Genomic DNA, 25,662 nt, shown 5'->3' with positions numbered 1-25,662 from the left:
AGCCGGACTACACGGAAGCGAAGGCGCGCGCTCCCAGACCAGTGCACTACGGAGCTGCCGTAGCTGTTGACGCCTGGAGTCGCATCGAAGGGGGACTACCTGCGGAGCGCCTCGACTGGCATTAGGGACTTGCAACGCCCCGTGCCCGCCGGACATACCTCCTGAACTGCCCTCTTTGCGGAAGTGCGTGCTCCCATACCTGCTGCGGTGGAGGGGGTGCTGTGGTAATTCGGGGTGCCCTGCGGTTTGGAGGGGACTGCCTATCCTGAGGACTGGCATAGACTTGAGGCTCCGACACGCGCCTACAAGAATATACTTCTTTGGCGGACCGACTCTCCTCGACCCTGCCCGGCGCCGTCATGGGTAAAACGGACGCCAAACAGGCGACTCTACAATTCAACCCCCCCAAAAAGAAGACGCGAACCCCGCCCACGGAGAGTGGCGAGGCAGGGCCCGGCGAGGAGGAGGAAGTGGACTGGAAGGCTATCCTCCTCGGACTTCAGACGAGCCTAACGTCCATTGACGCCAAAATCGACAACATGAACACGCGATTAGAGGCAGTGGTACATCGGCTGGACCAACACGGAGAGCGCCTGAAAGAAGCGGAGGGACGAATATCGGAGCTAGAAGATGGCGCAGTGGCCGGAGCGACTAAGCTGACTCAGATGGACCGGCTACTCAAGGTCATTGCCGACAAAAATGAAGATTTAGAGGCCCGCTCCCGCCGAAACAACGTCCGCCTGATTGGCCTTGCGGAGTCCAGCGGTGGGGGTCGTATGGAGGATTTTATGGAGAAGCTGCTGATCGACAAATTTGGAAGGGACTCATTCTCGCCGCAACTGGTGGTGGAGCGTGCCCATCGCTCCCTGGGGCCTCGTCCAGTTCCTGGGGCCCCACCACGCCCTGTTATCATAAAATTTCTGAACTACAGGGACCGTGACACCGTATTACGCTTGGCTAGGGAGAAACAACCGATCCTTCACGAAAATGTCACCATCTCCTTCTACCCGGATTTTACGCAAGCAGTGCAGGATGCCCGCCGGAAATTTACAGGAGTAAAGAAGAAGCTACAGCAACGAGAAATCCCCTACTCCATGCAATATCCAGCCAAGCTCAAGGTCACACATCATGGCAAGTCCATCTTCTTTGGCACTCCGCAACAGGTCGAGGACTTTCTGAAGGAACAATCTTCCGCGGCCCCTCGGCGACGAGGTCCTGGAACAAGATCAGGCTCCAGCTCTCCGACGACTGCTCCTGACTGATGAGTATCGCTGTTATTGCTTCTGGTTGGTCTCTATTCCCCCTTTTTTATGTCTTTTCCTGGTGCCTTGGCATTCCCTACTCCCCCCGTACTCTTGAGCCCACTCTTTGAGTGCCCTGTACCTTGCCTATGGAACTTGGACAGCTCAGGTTCTTTTTTGGGGTGGGACTGCTTCCTTCGTTCACTATGGGACTACACTGACCCCATCGCCCAACTATGCGAGAGGCTCGTTCCTTGCGGTTTGGGGCCCTGAATGTGCCATCATATATTGTTCACAAGGTACTGGTCTGGACATTGACAATTAAACCTCGCCCTGGCACTCCCCCCCTGTCCCACCCGTACTCCTCCCCCTATGGGGTGATGGCATGGTGGGTGAAAAAAGGGATTGGGAAGGGCGGGTCCGGCGCACCGGCGAGTCCCCTGTAGGGTGTACCCCCACTTCTGCATCTATGTTTGTTATTAAGGTTGGGAGGGGTTCTGCATTCCGGCAGGATTGGGCTGCAGTGGTGGGAGGGGGTGGGAAGGGAGTTTGGTCTGTTCGACATGATTGGGATGTTGAAATAAGCACGGGGGTGGGAGTCCTAGGGACTTTGTTGGGGTTGTTGTTGATATTCAGCATGAACGTTGCGCATATATCTATTGAAATAGCGCTGTGCCGCCTTTTCTCGACTGTTACACTTATGGCCCAGCTGCCAGTTACACCTCATCACCCACCAGCTATACCTCAGCTCATATGGCCCGCGCCGCGCGCCCTGAGATAGGTGGGGAAGCCTTGCTCACTGCCATCACCTGGAATGTTCGGGGCCTGGGAGATCCCAGGAAGCGCAGGCAGATCTTGGGCACCCTTGACAGGTTGCATGCTCAGGTAGTGTTTCTTCAGGAGACTCACATGGACCCTCTTCATAATGCCACCTTTGCTGCCCGTTGGGCTGCCCACTCTCTTCACGCACCTTACTCGTCCTATGCCAGAGGCGTCACTATCCTAGTTAAGAGGGGAGTTCCCTACGTTCCCATGGGCACCGCCACTGATCGCGAAGGTCGTTATTGCATAACATGGGGTAGGATAGGGACCGAGACCATCACTCTCGCCTGCTCTTATGGCCCCAACTGTGATAATCCGAGCAGTTTCATTGCTCTCTGGAACAAGGTCAGGGAGGTGGGGTCCACACACCTCCTCTGGGGGGGGGATTTCAATGCTGTCCTGGATCCCGCGCTGGATAGGTCGAACCCCTCACCGCACCACTACACTAACACACACAAATACCTGCGGGACATATGCGTCACCCATGAGATAGTGGATACCTGGCGGCACTTACACCCGACTTCTATGGAAGGCACACACTGGAATCATGCACATGCAACTTGGGCCAGACTAGATTACATAATGGTAGATAAAGCCTTAGCCTAGGGTGACCAGACGTCCCGGTTTTCCCCGGACGGTCCCCGTTTTTGGAGAAGTGTCCCCGTGTCCCGACACTTTTCTCCAATTCAATGAAATGTCCGGGTTTTTAAACAGTGTCCGGGTTAAACATACAAATGTCCCAGTTTTTCATTTGTTTCGGTTGTTTGAGCATGCGCGTGCATGCTCTCTTTGCACTGATTAAAGCGTGACGTTTAGGTGAGCGTTGTAGCAGGAAGGGAAATCGGGCTTTGAATGGGATGGGGGGTGGGGAGAGGTGCTCCTTTCATTCCACAGCGCGAGGTTCAGCGCTTTGAATGTGACCTCTGTCTCCAGGCCGAGAAGTCAAAGGATGCAATCTGCATACATTCACACCTGAATGCCGGTCACTTAGGGTGCTTCCAGAGATACCTTTGTTTTGTTAATGCAGCGCTCCTGCTCCAACAGCTACTGATGGCAGTGCGTCTTTGAATGTCTTTATTTTGTAAAAGGCTACTTGCAGGACCTGCTTATATCCTTGTTTAGAAACAGTAACCTGTTTGTACTTCGTGTCCAGGGCCGGCTTTAGGGCGGTGCGAGCGGTGCCACCGCACCGGGTGCTGGCTTCCTGGGGGCGCCGTGTTTTAAAGTTTATTATGCTTTTGAAGCACCTGCTGCAGCGTTTCTTTACCCCCAGCAATTACCAGGCCTCACATAAATGTCAAGATAACTCGTGTGATTAATAATCTTCCTGGAGAGAGATCAGCATTTTGTATAGTTGAGGTTTTGACTTCGGTGAAGTTAGTGTAGAGGGTTAACATGCCTGCTGCAAAGAACCTGTACCAAGTAGATTACAGAGTGCGTGTGATGTAAACAGATCAGCAGATTACTGCTTTCAAAAGAGATATCCTTTTGTTACTTGCAATTTATAACTTAAAGTCCTGATATAGAATAGTGAGCTATTAACTTTCATCCTAGAACTGCATACACACTGCAAAGTATACATTATTAGAGCATTGATTAATGTTGCAAAAAGGGATAATTTGGCTAGAAATCGATTCTTATTATTAAAGAAAACTCCCAACTATGCTGTTTCTTTTTCGACTCTGCGTTTGTGCTTCTCCACACAAAGCACTCTTAAACTATACTGCCTACCAGTATGGATGACATGTGACTCCCTACACTTTTAGTCCTTTGGCTTATGTAACATTTCCTATACACTGATTACACATGCATGATTGATTGTCTCTGTGTAATGTGTGTGTGATGCGAAGTGCTCGGACACCCTACACTGGTATGAGTGGCGCTATATAACTAATTCAATGCATCTGAGAGAGTGTGGTTATGGAGACTTGGTCACTGTTAAAGGGTGCTAGCGAGAGAATCCGTGGTGGAGGTGGTCTTGGAGGGCGCCAACAAACACTGTCGCACAGGGCGCCACCAGCACTAAAGCCGTGGTCACCAACTATAGCAAATGTTGAGGCAAAGTCAGTTTAAATGGAATTAATGGTTACAACCAATAAAAGACCTCTGATTTGTCGTCTGTAATGCTTCATCTCGGTCTGTGGAGGGAGCTGTCATTATAGTCCCTTTTCTATGTCCATGGCAGCTGTCAAATAGTCCTACCTTTATGTCGATGGTTACTGCAAACGGTAGTCCTACTTCTATGTCTATGACCTGTCCCCGTTTTTTGTTTTGAGAATCTGGTCACCCTACCTTAGCCCCCTCCTTGATAGGGGTGCGACATTTGAGCCGCACATACTCCGATCACTCTCCGGTATTAGCCGAGTTCCGGCTCCCCGACATCATGGGCAGATCTCCGACTTGGAGACTCCAACCCACTATCTTACTGGACGAACTATTTAGAACGGAATTGGGTCACGAACTAGACGATTTCCTATCCCACAATAGGGGGACGGTGGACCGGGTGGCCACTCTCTGGGAGGCGCTAAAGGTAACGATACGGGGCTTCTGCATTTCCAAGGGCTCTGGTGTTCTACGGTCTTTAAGGGATTCATTGCGCAAACTGGAAACTACACTCCACACTCTGGAACGCAGCCCTGATTACAACACCAATGCAGATGCGCAGGCAAAGTACCGCGAAACGCTATCGGACTATATGTCCACTGCTGCAAGAGAGGTGAATTTCCGGGGCAAATACTTCAAGGCCCGTACGTACGGGGAAGGGGAACGACCCGGTAAATCCTTGGCGGGAGCGATCCGACCTCAGAGAGGTTCTAATTTTGTGCTGGAGCTGGAGGGGGAGGATGGTACTCCGTTACGAGACACGCGCTCGATTCTTGCGGCCTTCACCACACACTATTCGAAGCTATACTCCACTACCAGGGTGGGCGCACTCGACATTGACGACTACCTTAGGGAGCTTACACTGGGATGGCTCTCTGACCGTCACAGAGAGTTCCTGGCGGAACCGGTAGGCCTGGAGGAGGTTAAAGACGCGATCAAACAGATGGCTCCGGGAAAGGCCCCAGGCCTGGACGGGTTGCCTATGGACTTCTATAAGGCGTATATCGACATCCTTGCTCCGGTGCTCCGTGAGGTTTTCATGGAGGCTCATGAGTCGGGCGCACTTCCTCCATCCATGCAGGAGGCACTGATTACCTCCTTGTTGAAGCCCGGGAAGCCACCTCACTGCTGCGACTCGTACCGCCCGCTCTCGCTCATTAATTGCGACGCAAAAATCCTTACCAAAATACTGGCTAACCGGCTGCAGTTGCTACTGGGAGGCCTGGTGCTATCTGATCAAGCGGGGTTCGTCCCTGGCAGGGCCACCTCCAATAATCTCCGGACGCTATTCTCCATCCTGCATAATGTAGATCCGGACTTGCCATTGGTGGCTGTTTTTTTGGACGCCACCAAGGCCTTCGACTCACTGGAATGGGACTATCTCCATTGTATTTTGCGCAACATGGGACTGCCGCTGGGCTTCACGCGCTGGATTGATCTCCTATATGACCGACCGGTCGCTAAGGTGGGGTTGAATGGGCGCGTATCGGACGCCTTCGTGGTATCGAGGGGCACCCGGCAGGGTTGCCCACTATCCCCGCTGCTGTTCGCGATAGCTATGGAGCCTCTGGCGGCCCGTCTCCGCCAACACCACCGAGACAAGGCGCTGCGCTGTCTTCAGCGAGAGGTTCTCATCTCCCTCTACGCGGATGACATCACACTCTACATACGCGATCCTGTCACCAATCTCAATCCTATCCTCCGTGAGTTTATCCGATTTGCGGGTCTGTCTGGTGTCCATATCAATTGGGGTAAATCCACTATATTTCCACTGACTGCGTCCGCCAAGCCTTTCCCTCTGGACTACCCTTTACGGTGGGAAATGGAGGAGGTCCGATACCTGGGCATAATCCTCTCCCATGACCGAGAAGAGCTGATGCGGATGAACTATGGCCGCACGTTTGATTATCTCCAGGCATGCGTATCTAGATGGATCACGCTGCCCCTTTCCTTGGCGGGCCGCGCTTCCTTAATCAAAATGGTGGTTCTTCCCAAACTCCTGTACCTGTTCATGAACATCCCATATTACCCGGGGAGATCCTTTTTTCGTCTTTTGAGGTCTGAGCTCATTCGTCTGGTCTGGGGAGGGAGGAGGCCGCGTCTTCGTTGGGAGGTGTTGACTCGCCCGTTCGCGCAAGGAGGGCTCGACCTTCCTGATTTTGAACTGTATTATCACAGTGCGCAAGCCCACTACGTTTATCACTGGATTCGCCCCACGCCCTTCCTGCCGCAGACGGCTGTGGAACATTGGCTAGCTGCGCCTATTCCGCTAGAAGGAACGATACTCAGTACACCAGAGGCGAATGCGACATACCACACCACAATTTCGAGCTCCATTCTAGCGTGGCGATACATTGCGAAGGTGGCATGCACACCTCTTATCTATTCCCCACTGCTTCCCCTAGCATACCATCCCCGGCTGCCCCTTTTACAGGAACAGCTGTTTAAAAACTTTATGGCCAAATTCCACATTACAACATGGGGGGACCTCTATCATACTGGACAATTCCGTTCCCAGTCTCACATGCTCACTCACTCTACACCCACTTTCATGGACACCTTCCTTTATACCAGGCTTCGGAGTGGTATTCGTGCGTTGACAGGGGACTTCCCTAGCGAGCCGCCCACACTCGAACCCTTGCATCGCCTACTTAAGGCTACCACTCCGGCTCATGCAGTCTCTACTCTATACCACTCGCTCCGCGCTAACCTAGACCTCTCCCCTTGCAGTGCACGTATAAAATGGGCGGAGGACCTAGGTCTCCCCGTAGATGACGACTTCTGGAGTTACTGCTGCTTACAAACAGAACAGATCTCCTCCAGTAGCAGATTTAGAGTGATTCATTATCGATTTTTACATAGACTCTATTGTACTCCAGCACATATGCATAGGGTGGGCCTTCGAGAAGATGATCTCTGCTGGCGCTGCCACGCTCCAGGGGCGGATTTTCTCCACATGGCTTGGGGATGTCGGGAGATTGCGGACTATTGGCAGCGGGTTTTTTCAGGCCTTTCCGAAATGATAGATGTCCCACTGACACCCTCTCCAGCACAGGCACTCCTGGGATATACAAAAACTATACGAAAACCAGTCCGCAGATTTGCCACTATCGCCTTTCTTATGGCGAAACGTCTGATAGCCTGCAGATGGGGACGGGGCAGAACTCCCAGGTTTAAGGATTGGCTTGATGATATGGTACACTGTCAGGATACTTTACTTAGATATGCTGAACTCCTGCCTTCTGCTTCACGGCCGACTGACATCTGGGGTCCCTTACAGGTATACCTGCTGTCACATCCACAGACGTAGCGGGCTCTCTTCCCGCCCTCCCCTTAACCTTCTTAGATACCGCTCCCGTGGTAGTGGCTCGCCTTTTGCCCATCGGCCAGGCAGTGAACTGTGGTGAGAGTTGGGACGACCCCCTGGGCGCTACAGATAGATGCCTTTATACCACTGCTACATGTTATTGCGGGTCGACTGTTTCAATGCAGATGTATTTGGGGTGATGGTCTCTTGTACTGGCATGCTGATTATCTCGTTTCCTATGCCGCGGCCGGCCCTTGGTGGGTTGTAGGCAGGCAGCTGTGTTTAACATTCATTCTCCTTCTTGTACCACGCTGCCGGCCACGGGTTGGTTGTAGGCATAGGGCTGTGTATTACATGTTTATGCTGAATAAAGGTTTTGGAAATCAAAAAAAAAAAAAAAAAAAATGCAAAAAAAAAAAAAAAAAAAGTTTCTACAAGTGCTTGGGGATGGAGACCTTCTTATTTAAACCTAAGACTAACCTTGCTGCCGTTTCTTGAATGACCTGATGAAGTTGTATGAGATTTTTAGGCAGCCCTACCAGAAGATGATTGCAATAGTCAAGGAATGATACATTATTAGTAACCAGTATTTATTAAGCGTATAGCTACCAAAATCTGGCTTCCCAGCACTAGCAATCCTTACTGGAGTCAGAACCAATTATATAAATGGTGGGGGGGGGGGGGTTGGTTATGGGAAGGGGTGCTTGCTCAGGACTTCTGTCTGAGACACTTAAAAGGTCTAGTTTAACCGCGCACCTATTGCTCGATCTTATGGGGTCACCAGAAAAGGAGCTTTAGTAAACAGCAGCCGATAGAGGGGATTAGGCTCCGCCTACATGATGATCTTCCACTCTATTAACCTTTGCTGGCGCAGAAGGTGTGTGCTTCCACTGAAAAAGTTCTTAATTTGCACTTTTTGTTTTGTCGGAACATTTATGCTTAAAAAGCAGAACGCTACAGCTAGTTATAGTAACAAGCCAACAATCCATGCTGATCTGTTTAATGTTAAATAATAGACAAAGGCAGTAGTTCTGATGTATTCATTGTGAAAATCACACATGTTAAAGGCGATAAATAGACCTTTGAGATTGGATTGTTATTACACTGTGGTAAATCCTGTAGGAAGGTATTTTGTTACATTGAATCTCACAGATGACTGTTTACGGCAACGGTCTAGGTTGACCCTCGGATGAACCCTGTGGGCGTATGATTTGCACCGTGAGGATCTTTTTGCTAATGATGACTTTTCCAGCTTTCATTTTGTATAGATTTGTATTTTTCTAAGTGTATTTCTGAAGGTTGCTTTGTTGGAAAGCTAATGTCTAATACCGTAGGCCTGAGCTGATTGTGGTGACAAGTTAACAATAAAGGCTGTAGGCAGGGGCGTAACGCAGGCCCCCGCATGTCCCGCGGTGCGGGGGCCCCCCAGCTGCAGTTTGGTCGACCCTCTCTAGCTGCCCAAACCAGTCATGCGCACTTCCCTGTTCTCCATGCAGGCTGCATTACAGCCTTCATGGAGAACATGCCCACCCCTCCAGCCCCTGGCGGAGCGCTGTGTCACGGCTCCTACGAATCACAACGCTGCATTGCAGCATTGTGATTGGCTTTAGGGTGGGAGCCTCGCTGCCTGCTTCCTGTGCCTGTCGGAGGCAGGAGAACAGGGGCAGTGAAGACACGGAACCCGGCCTCGAGGTTAGTTTTTTTTATTTCTGATTTCCCCAAACCCTTATCCCGTGCAAGACACGGACACCCACGCCCGTACCGCTACCCGCGAGCCATGCCGATCGCGACTGCAGTAAGTGAGAGTTGATCATGACATGCCAGTGATAAAGGCTAAAGACCTGCTTCGTTAATTGGAAACAACTATGTCAGATGCATATCTGATCTGTTTACCATGAACAGGCAGTAGGCATGGATGATTTATTGTGAAAAGCATATGTTAAAGGCATTGGGCCTTTAAGGGTGGACTATTATTACATTGTGTATACACTGTATACATACCATTGATTATATTTATTTACCATTACTAGAGAGCCGCCAGTGTGGACGCATGCATCCATGGTGGGCTTCTTTGCATGAAATATTGTGTCCTTTAAGAAATACAATCAAAGATGGCTGCCGCAGATGTGTATGTATCTGTGTCAGCCATTTTCAAATGGATTTTCTTAGAGCAGAAGAAAATCCATTTAAAGGTGGCTGCTGCAGATGTGCGTGCATCTGTTTTGAAAACAGTGAGCATTGCAAACCCACTACGTGAGTGAGACCGGTTGACTGTGCAAATGCCTGCTATTACTTAAATACAGATTTAATATTACAAAACAGTTTACATTAAAAAAAATTTGTTTGAGATGTAGATGTCACTATTGTATATTCTTTCTTTCTTTATTTCGGCCATTTTGGCCATAAAAGATACAGTAATACAATATCAACATAAAACATCCGCTATATATAAAATCATTCCATTAAAACCCGTAAAATCCATATACATAGCATTTCTAATCACAAAGAGCAATTACAATTGATTACAGCATTATTCAATCTTTTAATAATTTGGTCCTTATCTGCCACATAGCCATTATAAATTTGGCAACTGCAAAAACTACGTGGGGGGCGGTACTCGTTTTCAATATTCTGTACGAATGCAAGTGGCTCCTTATACCCAGATTTCTGCAAAGTGGAGCTAACCAGTATTTCCTTGGTCTATTGTAAGCTGGGCAAAAAAACAAAAGGCAATCGAGCCATTAGTAAGGAATGAATGCATCCACAAAGTTCAGTAGTCTTTTGCTCAAAAAGCATGAATAAGAACAAACCGCAAGCTTTTCAGGTGGAGATGGATCCCCTTTCATCCACTCAGCCCCCTTTGTTCCCTAATATGGCCTCGAGGTGGCCCCCTGCTTTTGCCTTGTGCCAATGTAAGGGAATTCTGTGCGCCCATATTGAAATCTTTTCTTCATCACTCTCATATCCTGTACTTCAATAAATGAGTTCTTCTGAGAACGAGCTGTTGAAAATGACTTATTTTAAGGTTCAGTGATTGCTATTCTCTACAATTGTTGCTCTTGTGCTCAGCAGCTGCCCTTTCTTCATGCACGCCTTCTCATGCTCATTTCCGCTTGTGTTGTAGGTGATTGCTGGTTGCTGGCTGCCATCGGATCCCTCACCCTCAATGAAGACCTTCTGCATCGAGTGGTCCCTCATGGGCAGGGATTCCAGGACGATTATGCTGGGATCTTCCACTTCCAGGTACAGTTTGAGAGCAGAGCATTGTGGGCCGAGAAGAAGGCTCTAACGCCCGAGTACCTGTTCATCTTGGCCAAGGGGTTTCATGAAACATCATGAGGCACGGTCGCTCCATCAGTGATGGATGTGAGATGGACCGTTACGCCCAGCAAGCTGTTGTACAGTGGAAGCCACTGATGCCTTGATTTAGTGCGGAGGATCTCAGGGCTTTTATTGAAGCCCTGCGGCAATTATCCATCAAACACCTCTTTTGGGAGGTTGGCTCTCTTGGAATTTTAAATGATTACAAGTCTGATTCTCTCTTGGAGGTTTCAGGAGCAGGGGTGCTGGAACATTTTTCCGCAGTTTCCCACACATTTGGCCAAAGAGGTGCAGATTTTTGGAGGCATTTATTGAGGGCCATTCAAGGTGTAATCCAGAATACCTGCATCTACTTACTGGGGCTGACATTCCCAAGGGCGACTTAGAATCGCTCGTGCCTGCTTTCGTATATTACAGGTTTCTTTTCCGGTATGATAGTTCAGTGAGGTAATATAAGTTTGTTGCAGAGATGTTTGTGTACCCCACAGGCCTCAAATGGCAATTCAAATGATGTAAAGCTGCCATTGCACCTTGGGCCGCAAACCTTGACGAAAAGCACCACCAACAGCTTCCTGAACAGACCCCCAGCCCAGAAAAAGACCTGAATAACCTTCAAACACACCTGTCAAACGGTTACGATCATAGACCGGAGAGTCACCCATATCCGGTTCACAGTTACTAATCTTTGTCCAATAAGTCTTCACTGGATAGGCCTACTTAACAGTATTTCCCAATGTTTACGTCACAGCGGTGAGAGCAGTTGGATTCCCAGAAGCCTTTCGAGCCCACTTTATGCTAACTAGCGATCCTTGACGTCACTTGGCATAAAATGACGCAACAATTGATTCGCCTCAGTCCAATTGGGTTGACTACTTTCAAATACAGTTTGCAAGTCTTCACAAAATTTCAGGGGATTTTTCCGAATATTGGGAAACTGTCAATGGATGTTTCTAAGATCGGTGGAGGACCAAGGGGCATGGAGGGCGACGCAACTTCCTTCCCTGAGTCTGGGGACGGAGGGCATTGGATGGGTTCATTGGGGCATCATCCACATCACTGGATGAAGACGTGTGTTGGATGTTTCTGGCGTGCCTTTCAAGTTCACTTGCTCTCTGTCTGATAGTAGAACCCGGACCATCCCGGGGTATGGTCGTAATACACCTAAACTCGCTAAAACCGGAATTGGCGTCATTACAATTTGCCTTCCGAACAATCTTCAGAAGTACAAAATTGAACTCCATTGAGACGTTGCCGGAAACAGTCCCTGCCAAACTCATTCGAACTCTGGCATACGGGACGGAGGCTTTCCGGGGAGATTGGGCGTCTTCCTGAGCAGCCCAGAGTGTAGTATTCAGATCACTGCTCACCTGACGTATGGCACCTCTGCAGCCCGGATCAGGGTGGAATCCGCATTTAGTGATCAACTACTTGCATCTAAAAGTTCATGCAGTCAGCATGTGCAGCGGAATTGGGATCGCCGAAAAATGTCATTTGGCTGGAGGTTTCACTGCCACCTGCTCACACCAATCAAGCGCTTGGGCCGCGCCCTTCCTGACGCTCTGGAGCGAATAGGGCTGCAGATCTGTGGAACTTAAGACCGCACCCATGATGCAAAGCAGCCTTGAATAGAAAGGTTCAAATGGAATCTTTTGCCCCATTATCGGGCTTTCCCCGGAAGAGACTAAGCTGCCTTCGTTCCTGCCCGCCATGCCAGGAGAGGGTTTCAAAAATACCTCCTGGAACCGTTTTCACCGCATCATAAAGAGACATTATGCCAACTCCGCATGGGCTGTTTTTCATCATTACCTCCATGGGCATATCCACCCGACACTCAAACATGCCGCTCGCGTGGCTTTCTCCAGGAATCGTTCTCACTCCTGCCCTGCCCTGCCCTGCCCTCCTTGAGGAGCGCAGAAGATTTCTCTGGTATCAGCGGAGTAAAGAAGGATAACGGACCATCCGAGCGGCTGTCCGTTATCACCTGAACAATGCTCCGCCGCAGGCGGCTTCCAAACTTAAAACATCTCTGGACTCAGCAGACAGATTACTAAGGAATAAAGCCTTTGTTTCCAGTGTCTCGGCGCCCTAGGGCGAGCTCTGAGTCCTGGTTACAAATGATCGAGCCGTAGATGACTCGCTTTACTCAGATCCCGGGCTCCTATCTTCTGTACAGCGCACATAAAAACAGGTAGAGACCGTAGAAACAAGTGCCTCACTTATGTTTTTAATGCAATAGATTTTTGGTCTCAGTTTATTAATGATGCGCTAAAATGATTTGGCTGCATCAGGAACGTGCATTGACTATCACTTTATGCTCCCCTTAAGAGGCGCTGTAATCTATCGTTAAGAGTGAAAAGTTGCTGTTTTATATGTTATCGGAAAGATACATTTTAAATATCATATGTTTGTTATCAAAAATGTGTTTGAAACTATCTCTTTTATATGAATTGTTTGAATCTTTATGATCGAGAATCTGCTACTTGCCGATTACTTTTTTTTAACATAATAGGACTAAATTTATGTAATAATTCTTCTTTTTAATCTATTTTTATGGCACTTGGCACTTTAGTGGACTTGACTGTCAAAATAAAGTATTTGAGTTCTGAATTGTACACGTCCTATTGCTCCGATGGCTAGCTCCGGCCTGGTTGGGTGCTGAGTGGCAGTGGGCCCTGGGGGATGAGGGTGATGGTGTGGCATCGGCCTCTTGTCTTGCGCGTGGCACTCAAGTCATCGCGTGCTTTGCAGCTTGCGGTATCACCACTGGTGCACCCCCGGGGTCCACTGCTGGCTTGGGGAATCTAAATCATTGAATGTGTTGTCCGTCTTTTCATCGGCCAGCTCTAGGTTCTCTCATGTAAACTGAGGCAATAAGAGTACAGGCCTTCACCATGTCCCTTAAATGGGTCACTGGCGTCTGCCTTTCTCGTGGTTCTCTTTCATTGCCCGTGTCAGACTCTTGCTCGGGTGTGTTGGCTTCCTCATGGCAATGTAGGAAAACAAGCCATTGATCTTCATTTGTCTAGCTGTTGGGGGTCCTTCAATATTTAAGTGCGCTTGATGAAAGGTACCTTCTGCTGGAAAGGACTTCCTCATCTTCGTCAGGGAGTCTAACCCCCACAGGTCCATATAACTGCGCATGCGTTCTCCATAGGGGTGGTACGTGGCATGGACTGGAGTCCATTGAGCTGGGGTTTGCTCTAGTTTTGACTTTTTCGGACCCATTTACCTCACTAAGATCTCATTCACAGCCAGTAACGAGTCAAGGCGTCACAGCACTTCCCATGGAGGGGGTGGGGGAGAAGAGTAAGGATGCAACTGATAGGTCTTTCTCATCTTCAGTTTTGTTCTTGCTTGTATACAAGCTTGCTTTCCAAACTCCACAGCCACTTGAGTCTCATGGTGGTTTCTGTGTGGCTGCGCCAGCGTTCCTCTTTGAGTCACACACTCGCCCCTTTGGAACTGTGCTGGGGTTGTAGGCTCCGTCTTGCCTCTGCCCTTTTCCAAACACTTTCTGGAGCTTACTGCATTGTACCATGGATCACACAAACACACCCTTCCAAATCTTCGTATCCTGGATTTCCTCTCCCACCCTACCTACCCTAAGCGGTTTATCCCAGTGTCGCCTGCCCGTATGACTAATTACAAGATTCTGCGCATCTCCATACAGTAAATAAACACAACAAGACTTGTATTTCACGAAACTGGAAAGTGCGCTCTGCTGTCTAACCTGATGGGCGTGACTAACGTCTCTACCCAAGCCCTAGGGGAGAGGAGTTGGCCTAACGGCTAGGGCGCTCGACCTCGGACCCGGGGGACTGGGTTTGAGTCTCGGTAATGACGCTGAACATCCTGTGATTCTGGGCAAATCACTTAATCTCCCCGTGCCTAACAAAGAATGAATGTGTGTCCTCATGTAACGTAACTGGTGCTATGTAAAGCGCTCTGATACCTGGTTGGATTCGGGTCAAGTTTGCGCTATATAAAACTCCGCCAAAAAAAAAAGTTCCCCTGGAGAGTTCTCTTCCTTAGGTTGTGTGGATCCAATACAGCCAAGTTCTGGCCAACCATAGGAACTTCTCAGCTAATGGTTCCAAGTTTAAAGAAATTCTGCCCACACACCAATTGAAAGTCTGCAAAGTATTTCTTAACAAGAGAAACAAATATCTGTGAATCCCAGAGATGGATGACAAAGGGATTCCTTGGCACCCCAAATAAGCATAAGCTGCACAAACGGAGACAGGACATACACTTATAGGTTTATGTATACAGTACTCCAATAGAGATCATGTGATGAAACTAAAACAATGGAATTACACAGATGCAGGATTCTTTAGTCATGAGAATGTACACTGTGCTTAATTAGTAAAATAATAAGTACCGGGGGCCAAAGTTTCTCAAAAGCCCCCCGGCGCTGCTGCCGAATGTCTCGATTGCCGAATACCGATGCGGTCTCCCTTTGATTACAGCTCACGCCTCTTTTCACCCTCTACTTAACCCTCCCGCCCTTCTACCTCCCCCTTGTAAGTTCTTCTCCATCCCTGCTTTCTCCCTTTGTCACTGTTTTCACGTCTTTCTCTCCCTCCTCCTTCATTGCCCCTCTTTCTAGTTCTGGTCCAAGTCACATGCTGAACAATATGTCCCTTTCCCCAAAAAACAGTGCCTGTGGGTCCCACCTGCAACCACCGGCTCCAATAAGCTCTTCGAATGACCATCAGACAGATACAGAAATGTAAACCATCGCTGCTTGGCTGATCGGAACTCCTCGCAGGCTTTAGCCAACACTGACGGGTACAGCTTGAATACATGCCTTGCGTGGAAGGAATGGTTGTTGCAGTTACAGTCACACTAAGAGAAAAGGTTCCCTTTGTATTTACTTTCCGGGTCGATATGTTTGCTTCGAGATGTAGGTGGCGTGGTATCAAAGACTCAGTATTTTGGTACCAGACCGCTTGGTGGTCGTAGGCTTCTGACCACTTCCAGAGTGATGAGACGGTCTGGCCTTTGAGGACTGTGTTCAGGTGGCGGTGCAGATGAAGAGAGCTTCTTTGAGGGCCACGCAGAAAGATATGTTTTCAGTCCTTTACTGATCCGAAGACAATCTTCTTAGAGCTTGAGGGGCAGATGTTCCAGAAACCCTGAGCATGTAAGGACCTGTCATCGAATTCTTTGAGACTATGAAAGTGTGGAATGCAAATGCCCACTCTCTTTGAGGTGGCAGAAAATTCTTCTTGACACACTATACCTGTTCTGACTAGTTTGCTTACAGAGGGATCCTTTTCCATGGAGGTGGTGACAGGCACTGTTGTGGGCGCCATAAATTAGCCTGTGAGACGACCCCATGTTATGAAGGATACGGTGCTCCAGTTCTGGACCTCCTTTTACAAATAGTTTTTTTGGGTATATGCTTTGAATTGAACTAGGATTGCAACTCCCATAAAGCATCAGGTTAGTAAATTAAAACCCAGGCGTGGAGCACAGCCATCTTAGTGGCATGAAGTCACCTGGTAAAATTATTATTCTAAGGAACAACCACACCTTTAGTGATGTCATTCTGCCCAAACAAGAGCCGGACAGGCGATGCTGGCATGATAAATCTTCTAATAACCAAAGCTGAGCAACTGGAGTTTGAGCCTGAAGACTTGACTTGTTCTGTCTGCACCGCCAAACTGTATGGTGTCAAACCCCCATCTCTAGGGAGAGTATTTTCGGGTATTGGGAGGATGCAGGACTTGGAGCCACATCCAACCAACATGCTTTTTAGGTCTCGCCTGACCCAGCGCATGCGCTGGTCTGGCAAGACTTATTGAGAGGGCTCCAAAATGTGCTACGAGGCCAGCCTAGAGCTACAGTGCATGTGCGCGGGCGCGCGCACCGCGCTTTACCGTGATTACTTTCACTTTCGCGGCCGCACGGCCGCTTTGCATAGCCAGTAGGTCTCGCTTTTGGGACCTTATAAGTATTTAGTTATGCAACTGTTGCATAGCTAAACACTTATAAGGTCCCAAAGGCGAGACCTATTGGCTATGCCAATGCTTGTTGGCTTTGCAAACGTAATGAAAATGACAGCTAAAGAGCTGATATTTCTGTTAATGAAACAGGGCTGTCTGAAGACTTCAAGCTATATGTGGGTGTTAGAAGGCGACCTCGGAGGGGGCCCTGACTGCCCTGAGACCCACCCTCGAGGTATCGTAGCCGGGCACTGGCGGGAGACTCCTCAGGGGAGGAACCTCGTATCTAGGATCGCACACTCGGCACCACACGACAGAGAGACACCACACGAGGAGTTCTTACGAGCAAATCTTTATCAGATTGGGGTAGTAGGATCTTTATGATCAGCACAGCAAATATATACAAGCAGAGCGTGGGCTCTCAAAGTCTTGGAGGGGAGTAGGAGGTAGCGGGACAGTCTTTGGGGATGTGGATCAAATGCAGGAGCGTACCCGTCGCACAGCTCACAATCCTCGAGCTGGGGGATACGGTTGTCGTCGTGGGGTCCGGCGGGACCAAGAGAGTCTGTGGGAGCCGCGAGTCACTCAGCAGGGCTCGGTTACAAGTTCGGTGGTCTTACGATCTTCGAGGAGCCGCGAGTCACTCAGCAAGGCTCAAGCACAAGTTCGGAGGTCTTACGATCTTCAGGGAGCCGCGAGTCACTCAGCAGGACTCAAGCAGAAGTTCGGAGGTCTTGCGATCTTCAGGGAGCCGCGAGTCACTCAGCAGGGCTCAGGTGTTCCAAGGCGAATCTGCCGGACAGTCCCAGAGCACTCCTTGTTATAGGGCGACCCCTCTTTGATGTCCGGAGCCTGTGCAGGCAGGGGTCTTGTCACCTGGGGGTCGCTCGTTGGGGATTTCCTGCCATTGTCTTTTGATCCGTTCAGGGCCGGGTCGGGAGGAGTCCCAGACACCCAGCAGGCGTGGAGCCAGCCCTCGGGGAGGCCGGCAGGTCGATCGAAACCCACCGTCCCAGGGAAGCGCAGAGGTGTGATAGAAACTGCTCCTCCCTCTCTCATCCCAAGGGGAGCGTGATGTCCTCCAGCCGGAGTGGCGCCTCTAGGCCAGGGTCGCGCTGGGGCCGGGCGGCCATCTTGTTGCATGAAGTGGGCACGCGGGCCCTGTGTGGCCGAAGGGCAGAAGGCCACGGACGGGGAAGACTGGGTTGGGTGCGTGCGAGTTCTGGTGGGAAGGATCGGCTAGGCTGTGGGTTTGGGGGCTGGTGTGAGGTGCAGGGGTCAGGTCTAGCTATGTTACGAGGGCCGGGTCTAACATGCGTCCCCCCCCCAGCTGAAAGCCGGAGAGAACTACCCATCTTCTTGGGGGTTCTCTTCGCTGAGGCGGAAGAACCGGGAGAGGCCATCGGCGTTGGCGTGGTCAGTCCCAGGGCGATGTTCCACGGTGAAATCCATCCCCTGGAGGGAGATTGACCACCGCAGTAGCTTGGGGTTTTCTCCTCGCATCTGCATGAGCCATCGCAAGGGGCGATGGCCGGTTTGGACCTTGAAATGGGTGCCGAACAGGTAAGGGCGTAGTTTCTTGAGGGCCCAGACTACGGCGAATGCCTCTCGCTCGATGGTGCTCCATCTCTGTTCTCTGGGCAATAGCCTTCGGCTGAGGAAGGCTACGGGCTGGTCTAGGCCTTGGTCATTCACCTGGGAGAGGACTGCCCCGATGCCATGCTCGGAGGCATCAGTTTGTACCACAAATTCTTTGGAGTAGTCGGGGGCCTGGAGGACGGGGGCAGCACACATGGCCGCTTTCAGGGCCTCGAACGCCTCTTGGCAGGCAGGGGACCATTGCACCTTCTTGGGCTGCTTTTTGGACGTGAGTCCCGTGAGGGGACCGACCAGGCTGCCGTAATTCCAGATGAACCTCCGGTAGTAGCCCGTGAGGCCCAGAAAGGCTCGGACCTCCGTTTGGGTAGTGGGGGGTTCCCAGGCTAGGATGGCGTCGATTTTGGGCTGTAGAGGGGCGACCTGCCCGCTTCCGACCTGGTGCCCCAGGTAGGTTACCGAACCTTGCCCAATCTGGCACTTGCTGGCTTTCACGGTGAGGCCTGCCTGGCGCAGGGCGGTCAGCACCCTCCGAAGGTGCTGGAGGTGCTCACTCCACTCAGAGCTAAAAACTGCGATATCGTCGAGATATGCGGCACTGAATTTTTTCAGCCCGGCCAGGACTCTATTTACCAGTCGCTGGAAGGTGGCCGGGGCATTTTTCATCCCGAAGGGCATCACTCGAAAGCGATAGTGCCCATCCGGGGTGGAGAAGGCGGACCGCTCCTTGGCTCCTTCTGTGAGCGCAATTTGCCAGTAGCCGCAGGTGAGATCGAAGGTGGTGAGGAACCGAGCAGCCCCGAGCCGGTCAATGAGCTCGTCGGCTCGGGGAATGGGGTGGGCATCGGCTCGGGTGACTTCATTGAGTCCCCGGTAGTCCACGCAGAAGCGGAGTTCTGGTGCGACCCCGGGGGCAGCTGCTTTTGGGACCAGGACCACGGGGCTGGCCCAGGGGCTGTCCGAGGGTTCGATCACGCCGAGGGTCAACATTTTCGAGACTTCGGCTTGGATACAGGACCGGACCCGATCAGGGACTCGGTAGGCTCGGTGTCTCACTGGTGGGCTGTCCCCGGTATCCACATCATGGACACACCAGTCGGTGACCTTGGGGACCAGGGAGAAAAGGTCCGGAAACTGCCCTAGGAGCTGGCGGCAATCCTCACGCTGCTGGGGAGTGAGAGACGGGGAGAGGTTCACTCCCTCTACGGAGCCGTCCTTCTCTTTGGTGCACAGGAGATCGGGGAGAGGATCTGACTCTTCCTCGGACCCATCATCAGTGGCCAGCAGGAGGCTCAGCTCCGTTCGCACAAAGTGGGGCTTGAGGCGGTTCACGTGGAGGACCCGGAGGGGGTCCCGGGGGGACTGGACGTCCACCAAGTACGTGACCTGGCTCTTCCGCTCAACCACTTTGAAGGGCCCGGTCCATTTATCCTGGAGGGCGCAGGGTTTCACGGGGGCCATGACCCATACCTGCTGGCCCGGCTGAAACTCGACCAGAGTGGCGTTCTGGTCGTACCAGCGCTTCATCTCCTCCTGACTCGCCTCCAGGTTGGCCTCGGCCATCTCTCGGAACCTTCTAGTCTGATTTCGGAGGGTCAGGACGTAACTGAACACATCTCGGGGGGGGGGGGGGGCCTCGAGGCGCCGCCTCCCAGCCTTCCTTGACCAGGCTGAGGGGCCCCCTGACGGGGTGCCCGTAGAGTAACTCAAAGGGGCTGAACCCCAAGGATTTCTGGAGAACTTCGCGGTATGCGAATAGGAGGCAGGAGAGCAGGATGTCCCACTTACGCCGGAGGGGCTCTTCCAGGCCCGCGATCATCCCCTTCAGAGTCCGGTTAAACCGCTCTACCAGGCCATTTCCTTGGGGGTGGCACGGGGTGGTGAACTTATAGGACACCCCGCATTGTTGCCATAAGGACTTCATGTACCGGGAGATAAAGTTGGTACCGCGATCGCTCACGACCTCGCGGGGGAAACCCATGCGGGAGAAGATTCCCATCAACGCCCGGCCCACCACGGGGGCTGTGACGGTGCGCAGGGGGATGGCCTTAGGGTAACGGGTGGCATGGTCCACCAGGACGAGGATGAACCGGTGCCCTTGGGAAGTTGGGGGGTCCAGGGGCCCTACAATGTCGATTCCGACCCACTCAAAAGGGGTACTGACGACAGGGAAGGGTTGGAGGGGAGCCTTGCTCTTCCCTCCGCTTTTTCCACTGGCCTGGCACGTGGGACAGGACTTGCAGTGGGCTCCTACATCTGCTCTCATTCTGGGCCAGTAAAAGTGGGTCACGAGGCGACTGTACGTTTTGTCCTGGCCCAAGTGGCCTGCGAGGGGGACATCGTGGGCCAAGCCCAGGAGGAGGCTTCGGAAGCGTAGGGGCACCACCAGCACCCGGCCGGACCCTAGCTCCACCGACTTCTGTTCGCTGTACAGGAGGTCATTCTCCCAATACACCCGGTGCGTCCCCGTCTGGTCGCCTGCGGCCTGGGCCTCTGCCTGTTGCCGGGGCCCGTCCAGGGAGGGACAGGTAGCCTGCTCTCGGCAGAACTCTTCTCGGGAGGGGCCCCCCTCGTGGCGCCACTGGGCTAATTCGGGCAGATCGCCGAACTCGGTGACTGGGGTGGAGTCGGAAGGCGGGGGTTCGTCACTGGCGATCGACTCTTCTGGTGGGGACTTGGGGGGACCCTCGGCTGGGACCATCCTATCTTCAGGGGTCGGGGCGTCGTCTACTTCCCTCAGGGGGGTCAGTCGAGCCGCCATGGATCGAGTGGTGGCGCACACCCACTCAGGGAGGCCCATCATCCCTAGATGGGTCTTGCGCTCAACTTGTCCCCAGGGGGAACTTTCCAGGTCGTTCCCCAGGAGACAATCGACGGGTTGGGAGGTTCTCACTGCAACCTTCAGTTTACCGACCACCCCTCCCCACTCAAAGGGCACCAGGGCTACCTTACATAGGCTTTCTGTGTTGTCGGCTGAAATGACAGGACAAAAGACGTTGGGGAGGACCTGGTCTTCGTGTACTAAATGGCTAAGGACACCGGTGATGCTGGCCCCGGTGTCACGGAGGGCTTCTACTTGGTGGCCATTGATCGTGACTAGCTGCCCATATTTCTTTGTGTTAGAGGGCAGGAGGCTCCCAGGGACCATCTCTCTATCTCCTAAGGACACTAGGGCCATAGCGGCGGGTTCCCACTCCTCGGCCTCCTCAACCTCCTCCCCCAGGGCTACATTGGCTATCTGTCTAGCAGGGGGTGCTGCCTGGGTGGTGCGTGGGGCCATGGGGCATTCAGGGTTGTTGGCGTAATGCCCGGGCTTCTGGCAACGGAAACAAGTGATGGTTACCCGGTGCCCCCGTCTAAGGGGGGGGCCGGATACAGCTGGTGGGGGTGCCGGGAAAGGTGGAGGTTGGGACTTCGGGGGACTAGCCTGGGACTCTCTCTGCCCTCCCTGGTTTCCCCCCCCTCTCTGGCGGGGTGGTCCCTGACTGGCTCGGGGGTACTCTCCTACAGGGCCCCGGGAGACCCGGGTGTTGGTCCAGCGATCCGCATCGACAGCCAGCTTTCTTGGGTTCGTGAGCTTGCTATCAAGCAGATGCTGGAGGAGTTCCACAAAGCAGTTGGCCGCCAGGTGTTCCCACAGCATAAGGTCTGTTAGTTCTTCCAGGGTGGTTACCTTGCTGCCCTTGATCCATCCATCGAAGGCGCGGCTGAAGAAATTCACATATTCCACCCAGGTGGTACCCGGAATCTTCCTGCAGTCCCGGAATCGCTGGCGGTACATCTCCGGGGTGAGGCCGTACCTTGTGAGGAGGGCCGCTTTCATGTGTTCATAGGATGTTTGCATGGAGGTGGGTAGGTCGAGCAGGGTGTCTCTCCCTTCGCTCAGGAATCGTCCCCACAACCCAGCCCCCCAATCCTTCTGTGGGACCCGATGGGAGGTCATGGCGACCTCGTAGGCCCGGAACCACTGCTGAATGTCATCATTTTTGTAATATTCTTTGACCACATCCTTGGGGATGTGGACCTTCTGTTCCGTTGGGGCGGCCGCCTCCCGGTTCCCCGGGGGCCGCGTTTCTTCGTTTCTCGCTCTCAGTTCCATTTCCTTCAGGCTGCGTTCATGTTCCAGTTGAAGTCTCTTTCCCTCGTGTTCTCGTTGGAGTTTCTTCTCTTCTAGTTCTCCTTGTACTCGCAATTGTTCTACTGCTAGCTTTTTCTCGACTAATTTCAGCTCGCCCTCGATTTTGAGTTTGGCTAATTCGAGCTCATGATGGCGACTTTTTTCTCTGTCTGCGAGTTCCTCCGGGGATAGGCCCCCGTCTGGTACGAAGCCTCGCACCTGGTTGCTGCTGCGTTCTCCTTGGGAGGGTCCAGCTTCGTCGTGGGGCTCCCCCGCTCCTTCTGGCCGGGAGGCTCCAGAATCCACCCAAGCTTTCAGTGCCTTTTGCATATCTTCTTTGGTGTTGAGACCAGTGGTAGCGATTCTGAGTTCCTTACAGAATTGTTTTAGTTCTTTGTGAGTGTACCCCTCCAGCTGTTCCACCTGAAACACGGTACTGGCGTAGTTTTCTACGAGAACCCCGGTGTTTCCTTCTGCCATCTTTGTCGGTAGTGCATCAGCTGTTCACGGTACGATCTCTAGATTATGGACCCGAATCCCGTCGCTGCCACCAATGTTAGAAGGCGACCTCAGAGGGGCCCGGAGGGGGCCCTGACTGCCATGAGACCCACCCTCGAGGTATCATAGCCGGGCACTGGCGGGAGACTCCTCAGGGGAGGAACCTCGTATCTAGGATCGCACACTCGGCACCACACGAAAGAGAGACACCACACAAGGAGTTCTTACGAGCAAATCTTTATCAGATTGGGGTAGTAGGATCTTTATGATCAGCACAGCAAATATATACAAGCAGAGCGTGGGCTCTCAAAGTCTTGGAGGGGAGTAGGAGGTAGCGGGACAGTCTTTGGGGATGTGGATCAAATGCAGGAGCGTACCCGTCGCACAGCTCACAATCCTCGAGCTGGGGGATACGGTTGTCGTCGTGGGGTCCGGCGGGACCAAGAGAGTCTGTGGGAGCCGCGAGTCACTCAGCAGGGCTCGGTTACAAGTTCGGTGGTCTTACGATCTTCGAGGAGCCGCGAGTCACTCAGCAAGGCTCAAGCACAAGTTCGGAGGTCTTACGATCTTCAGGGAGCCGCGAGTCACTCAGCAGGGCTCAAGCACAAGTTCGGAGGTCTTACGATCTTCAGGGAGCCGCGAGTCACTCAGCAGGGCTCAAGCACAAGTTCGGAGGTCTTACGATCTTCAGGGAGCCGCGAGTCACTCAGCAGGGCTCAGGTGTTCCAAGGCGAATCTGCCGGACAGTCCCAGAGCACTCCTTGTTATAGGGCGACCCCTCTTTGATGTCCGGAGCCTGTGCAGGCAGGGGTCTTGTCACCTGGGGGTCGCTCGTTGGGGATTTCCTGCCATTGTCTTTTGATCTGTTCAGGGCCGGGTCGGGAGGAGTCCCAGACACCCAGCAGGCGTGGAGCCAGCCCTCGGGGAGGCCGGCAGGTCGATCGAAACCCACCGTCCCAGGGAAGCGCAGAGGTGTTATAGAAACTGCTCCTCCCTCTCTCATCCCAAGGGGAGCGTGATGTCCTCCAGCCGGAGTGGCGCCTCTAGGCCAGGGTCGCGCTGGGGCCGGGCGGCCATCTTGTTGCATGAAGTGGGCACGCGGGCCCGGTGTGGCCGAAGGGCAGAAGGCCACGGACGGGGAAGTCTGGGTTGGGTGCGTGCGAGTTCTGGTGGGAAGGATCGGCTAGGCTGTGGGTTTGGGGGCTGGTGTGAGGTGCAGGGGTCAGGTCTAGCTATGTTACGAGGGCCGGGTCTAACAGTGGGGACACGTGGCAGGGATCTTGTCCATGTGAAGGTGAAACATGACTTTAAAATAACTGAATGAAGACATCACTGGCTTTTTGTTGATGTGATGAATCGTCACATTCTTTGGGTAGATTGTAGTTTATGGAGCCCGACCACTTCCCATAGGTTATAATGGTGTTAATATGAGAATCTGTGAACAAAATAATTAATCAAAGTGCATAACGAAGAGTGAGAAGGTATGAGGGTATGAAGACCAAGATTAGTAGTAACTGGAAGGTCTTGGGGTAGAGAGTTCCAAACTTTTGCTGTGAGTACAGGAAAGGAATATACGCCATGATGGGCTCAGGCGAAGCAAGGAATCACGGGAATATCTGCATGCAATCATCTTTAGGAATATATGTCTTAAAGTGGTATTAAATATAATGGCAATAGGGGCGGTGGATATCCTAGTGAGGAAGGCCGTGAAAAATCAACGTTTCTTAATAAGTAGCCGATGAAGTGACTTCAGATGGGGAGAGACGTGTGATCTCTTTGTGGGACCTTGGATGCAGCATTCAGCAGCATTTTGCAAATGCTGCACCCGGGAATGGGATAATAACCAAGGCAAAGAAATGGAGAGTTCTGCAGTGTGAACTTTCTTCTAGATGTGCATGCTTTGCACAGTCTCTCCATCTAGTGGACGTAGTTGAGTCCGGAAGTGTTCCCATTGTTCTCAAAGATTGTGAGTTTGTGGTTGGGAGTCGCCATGGGCGGAGCCCCTACAATGTTGACTGTAATCCTAAAATACCAATGAGTGTTCTCACCAATTCAGATTTCCCCCCCCACTGTTGAGTATGGAGGTGCATGTGGCATGTTTTTGATGGAGGTTGTCGTAGAGTCCTCAAACAGTTGAGGGAACAGAGATAGACGCTGGAAAGAGGTTTTTCGGGGATCTGTCAGGAGGCATCGACATCCAGAGAATGCTTCTTGGTCGAAGTAGCATCCCGGGGGTTCCTTCACACCATTTTAGAGCATAAGCGCGCTCTTCAAATTTTAACGAATTGACACCGAAAGTTCGCCTCAAACAACGATCATCCAGTCTGCATGTTCCGTTTGCCTGACTGTGTCCAGTGCTCGACTTTTAAACCAAAACCACTAGTCAACAGGGTCAAGATCTTTCGGTCACATTGAGTGTACACAGACATGGCAGTTATGTCTGAAATGGAGAAGCAAAGGAGGAGTGCCATGTCGATGGAGGAAATGGAAATGGGTTTCCACGATGATGAAGTAAAGGCACAGGAGGCCCAGGCGAACACCACAACACAAAACACAAGGTTTTCAAAGTCGAAAAGACTCACCATAAAGACCCTAAGCCCACAGTGCCACATGCCTGACAAACATCTGACTCGTGTAAGACAAGAAAGCTTGGTTCTATGTGTGATATGCCAGAGTCACTTAAGGCAAAGCCCTGTACACAGAAGA

At 51.9% G+C, this 25,662-nt stretch overlaps 1 protein-coding gene across 1 annotated transcript in view; it reads left to right on the top strand.

Moving 5' to 3' along the window:
- The window catches only part of LOC146816438 (calpain-1 catalytic subunit-like), a 476,307-nt gene that overhangs the window by 308,639 nt on the left and 142,006 nt on the right, over window positions 1-25,662 (top strand). The window contains exon 7 of the mRNA XM_085610281.1: window positions 10,598-10,716. Coding sequence (XP_085466407.1) covers window positions 10,598-10,716 — 119 coding nt within the window. The remainder of the gene's footprint in view (window positions 1-10,597; window positions 10,717-25,662) is intronic.

Source organism: Triturus cristatus, chromosome 6, assembly GCF_964204655.1.
Source record: "Triturus cristatus chromosome 6, aTriCri1.1, whole genome shotgun sequence".
Classification (NCBI taxonomy): Eukaryota; Metazoa; Chordata; class Amphibia; order Caudata; family Salamandridae; genus Triturus; species Triturus cristatus.
This window is presented reverse-complemented; position numbering and strand designations above follow the sequence as displayed.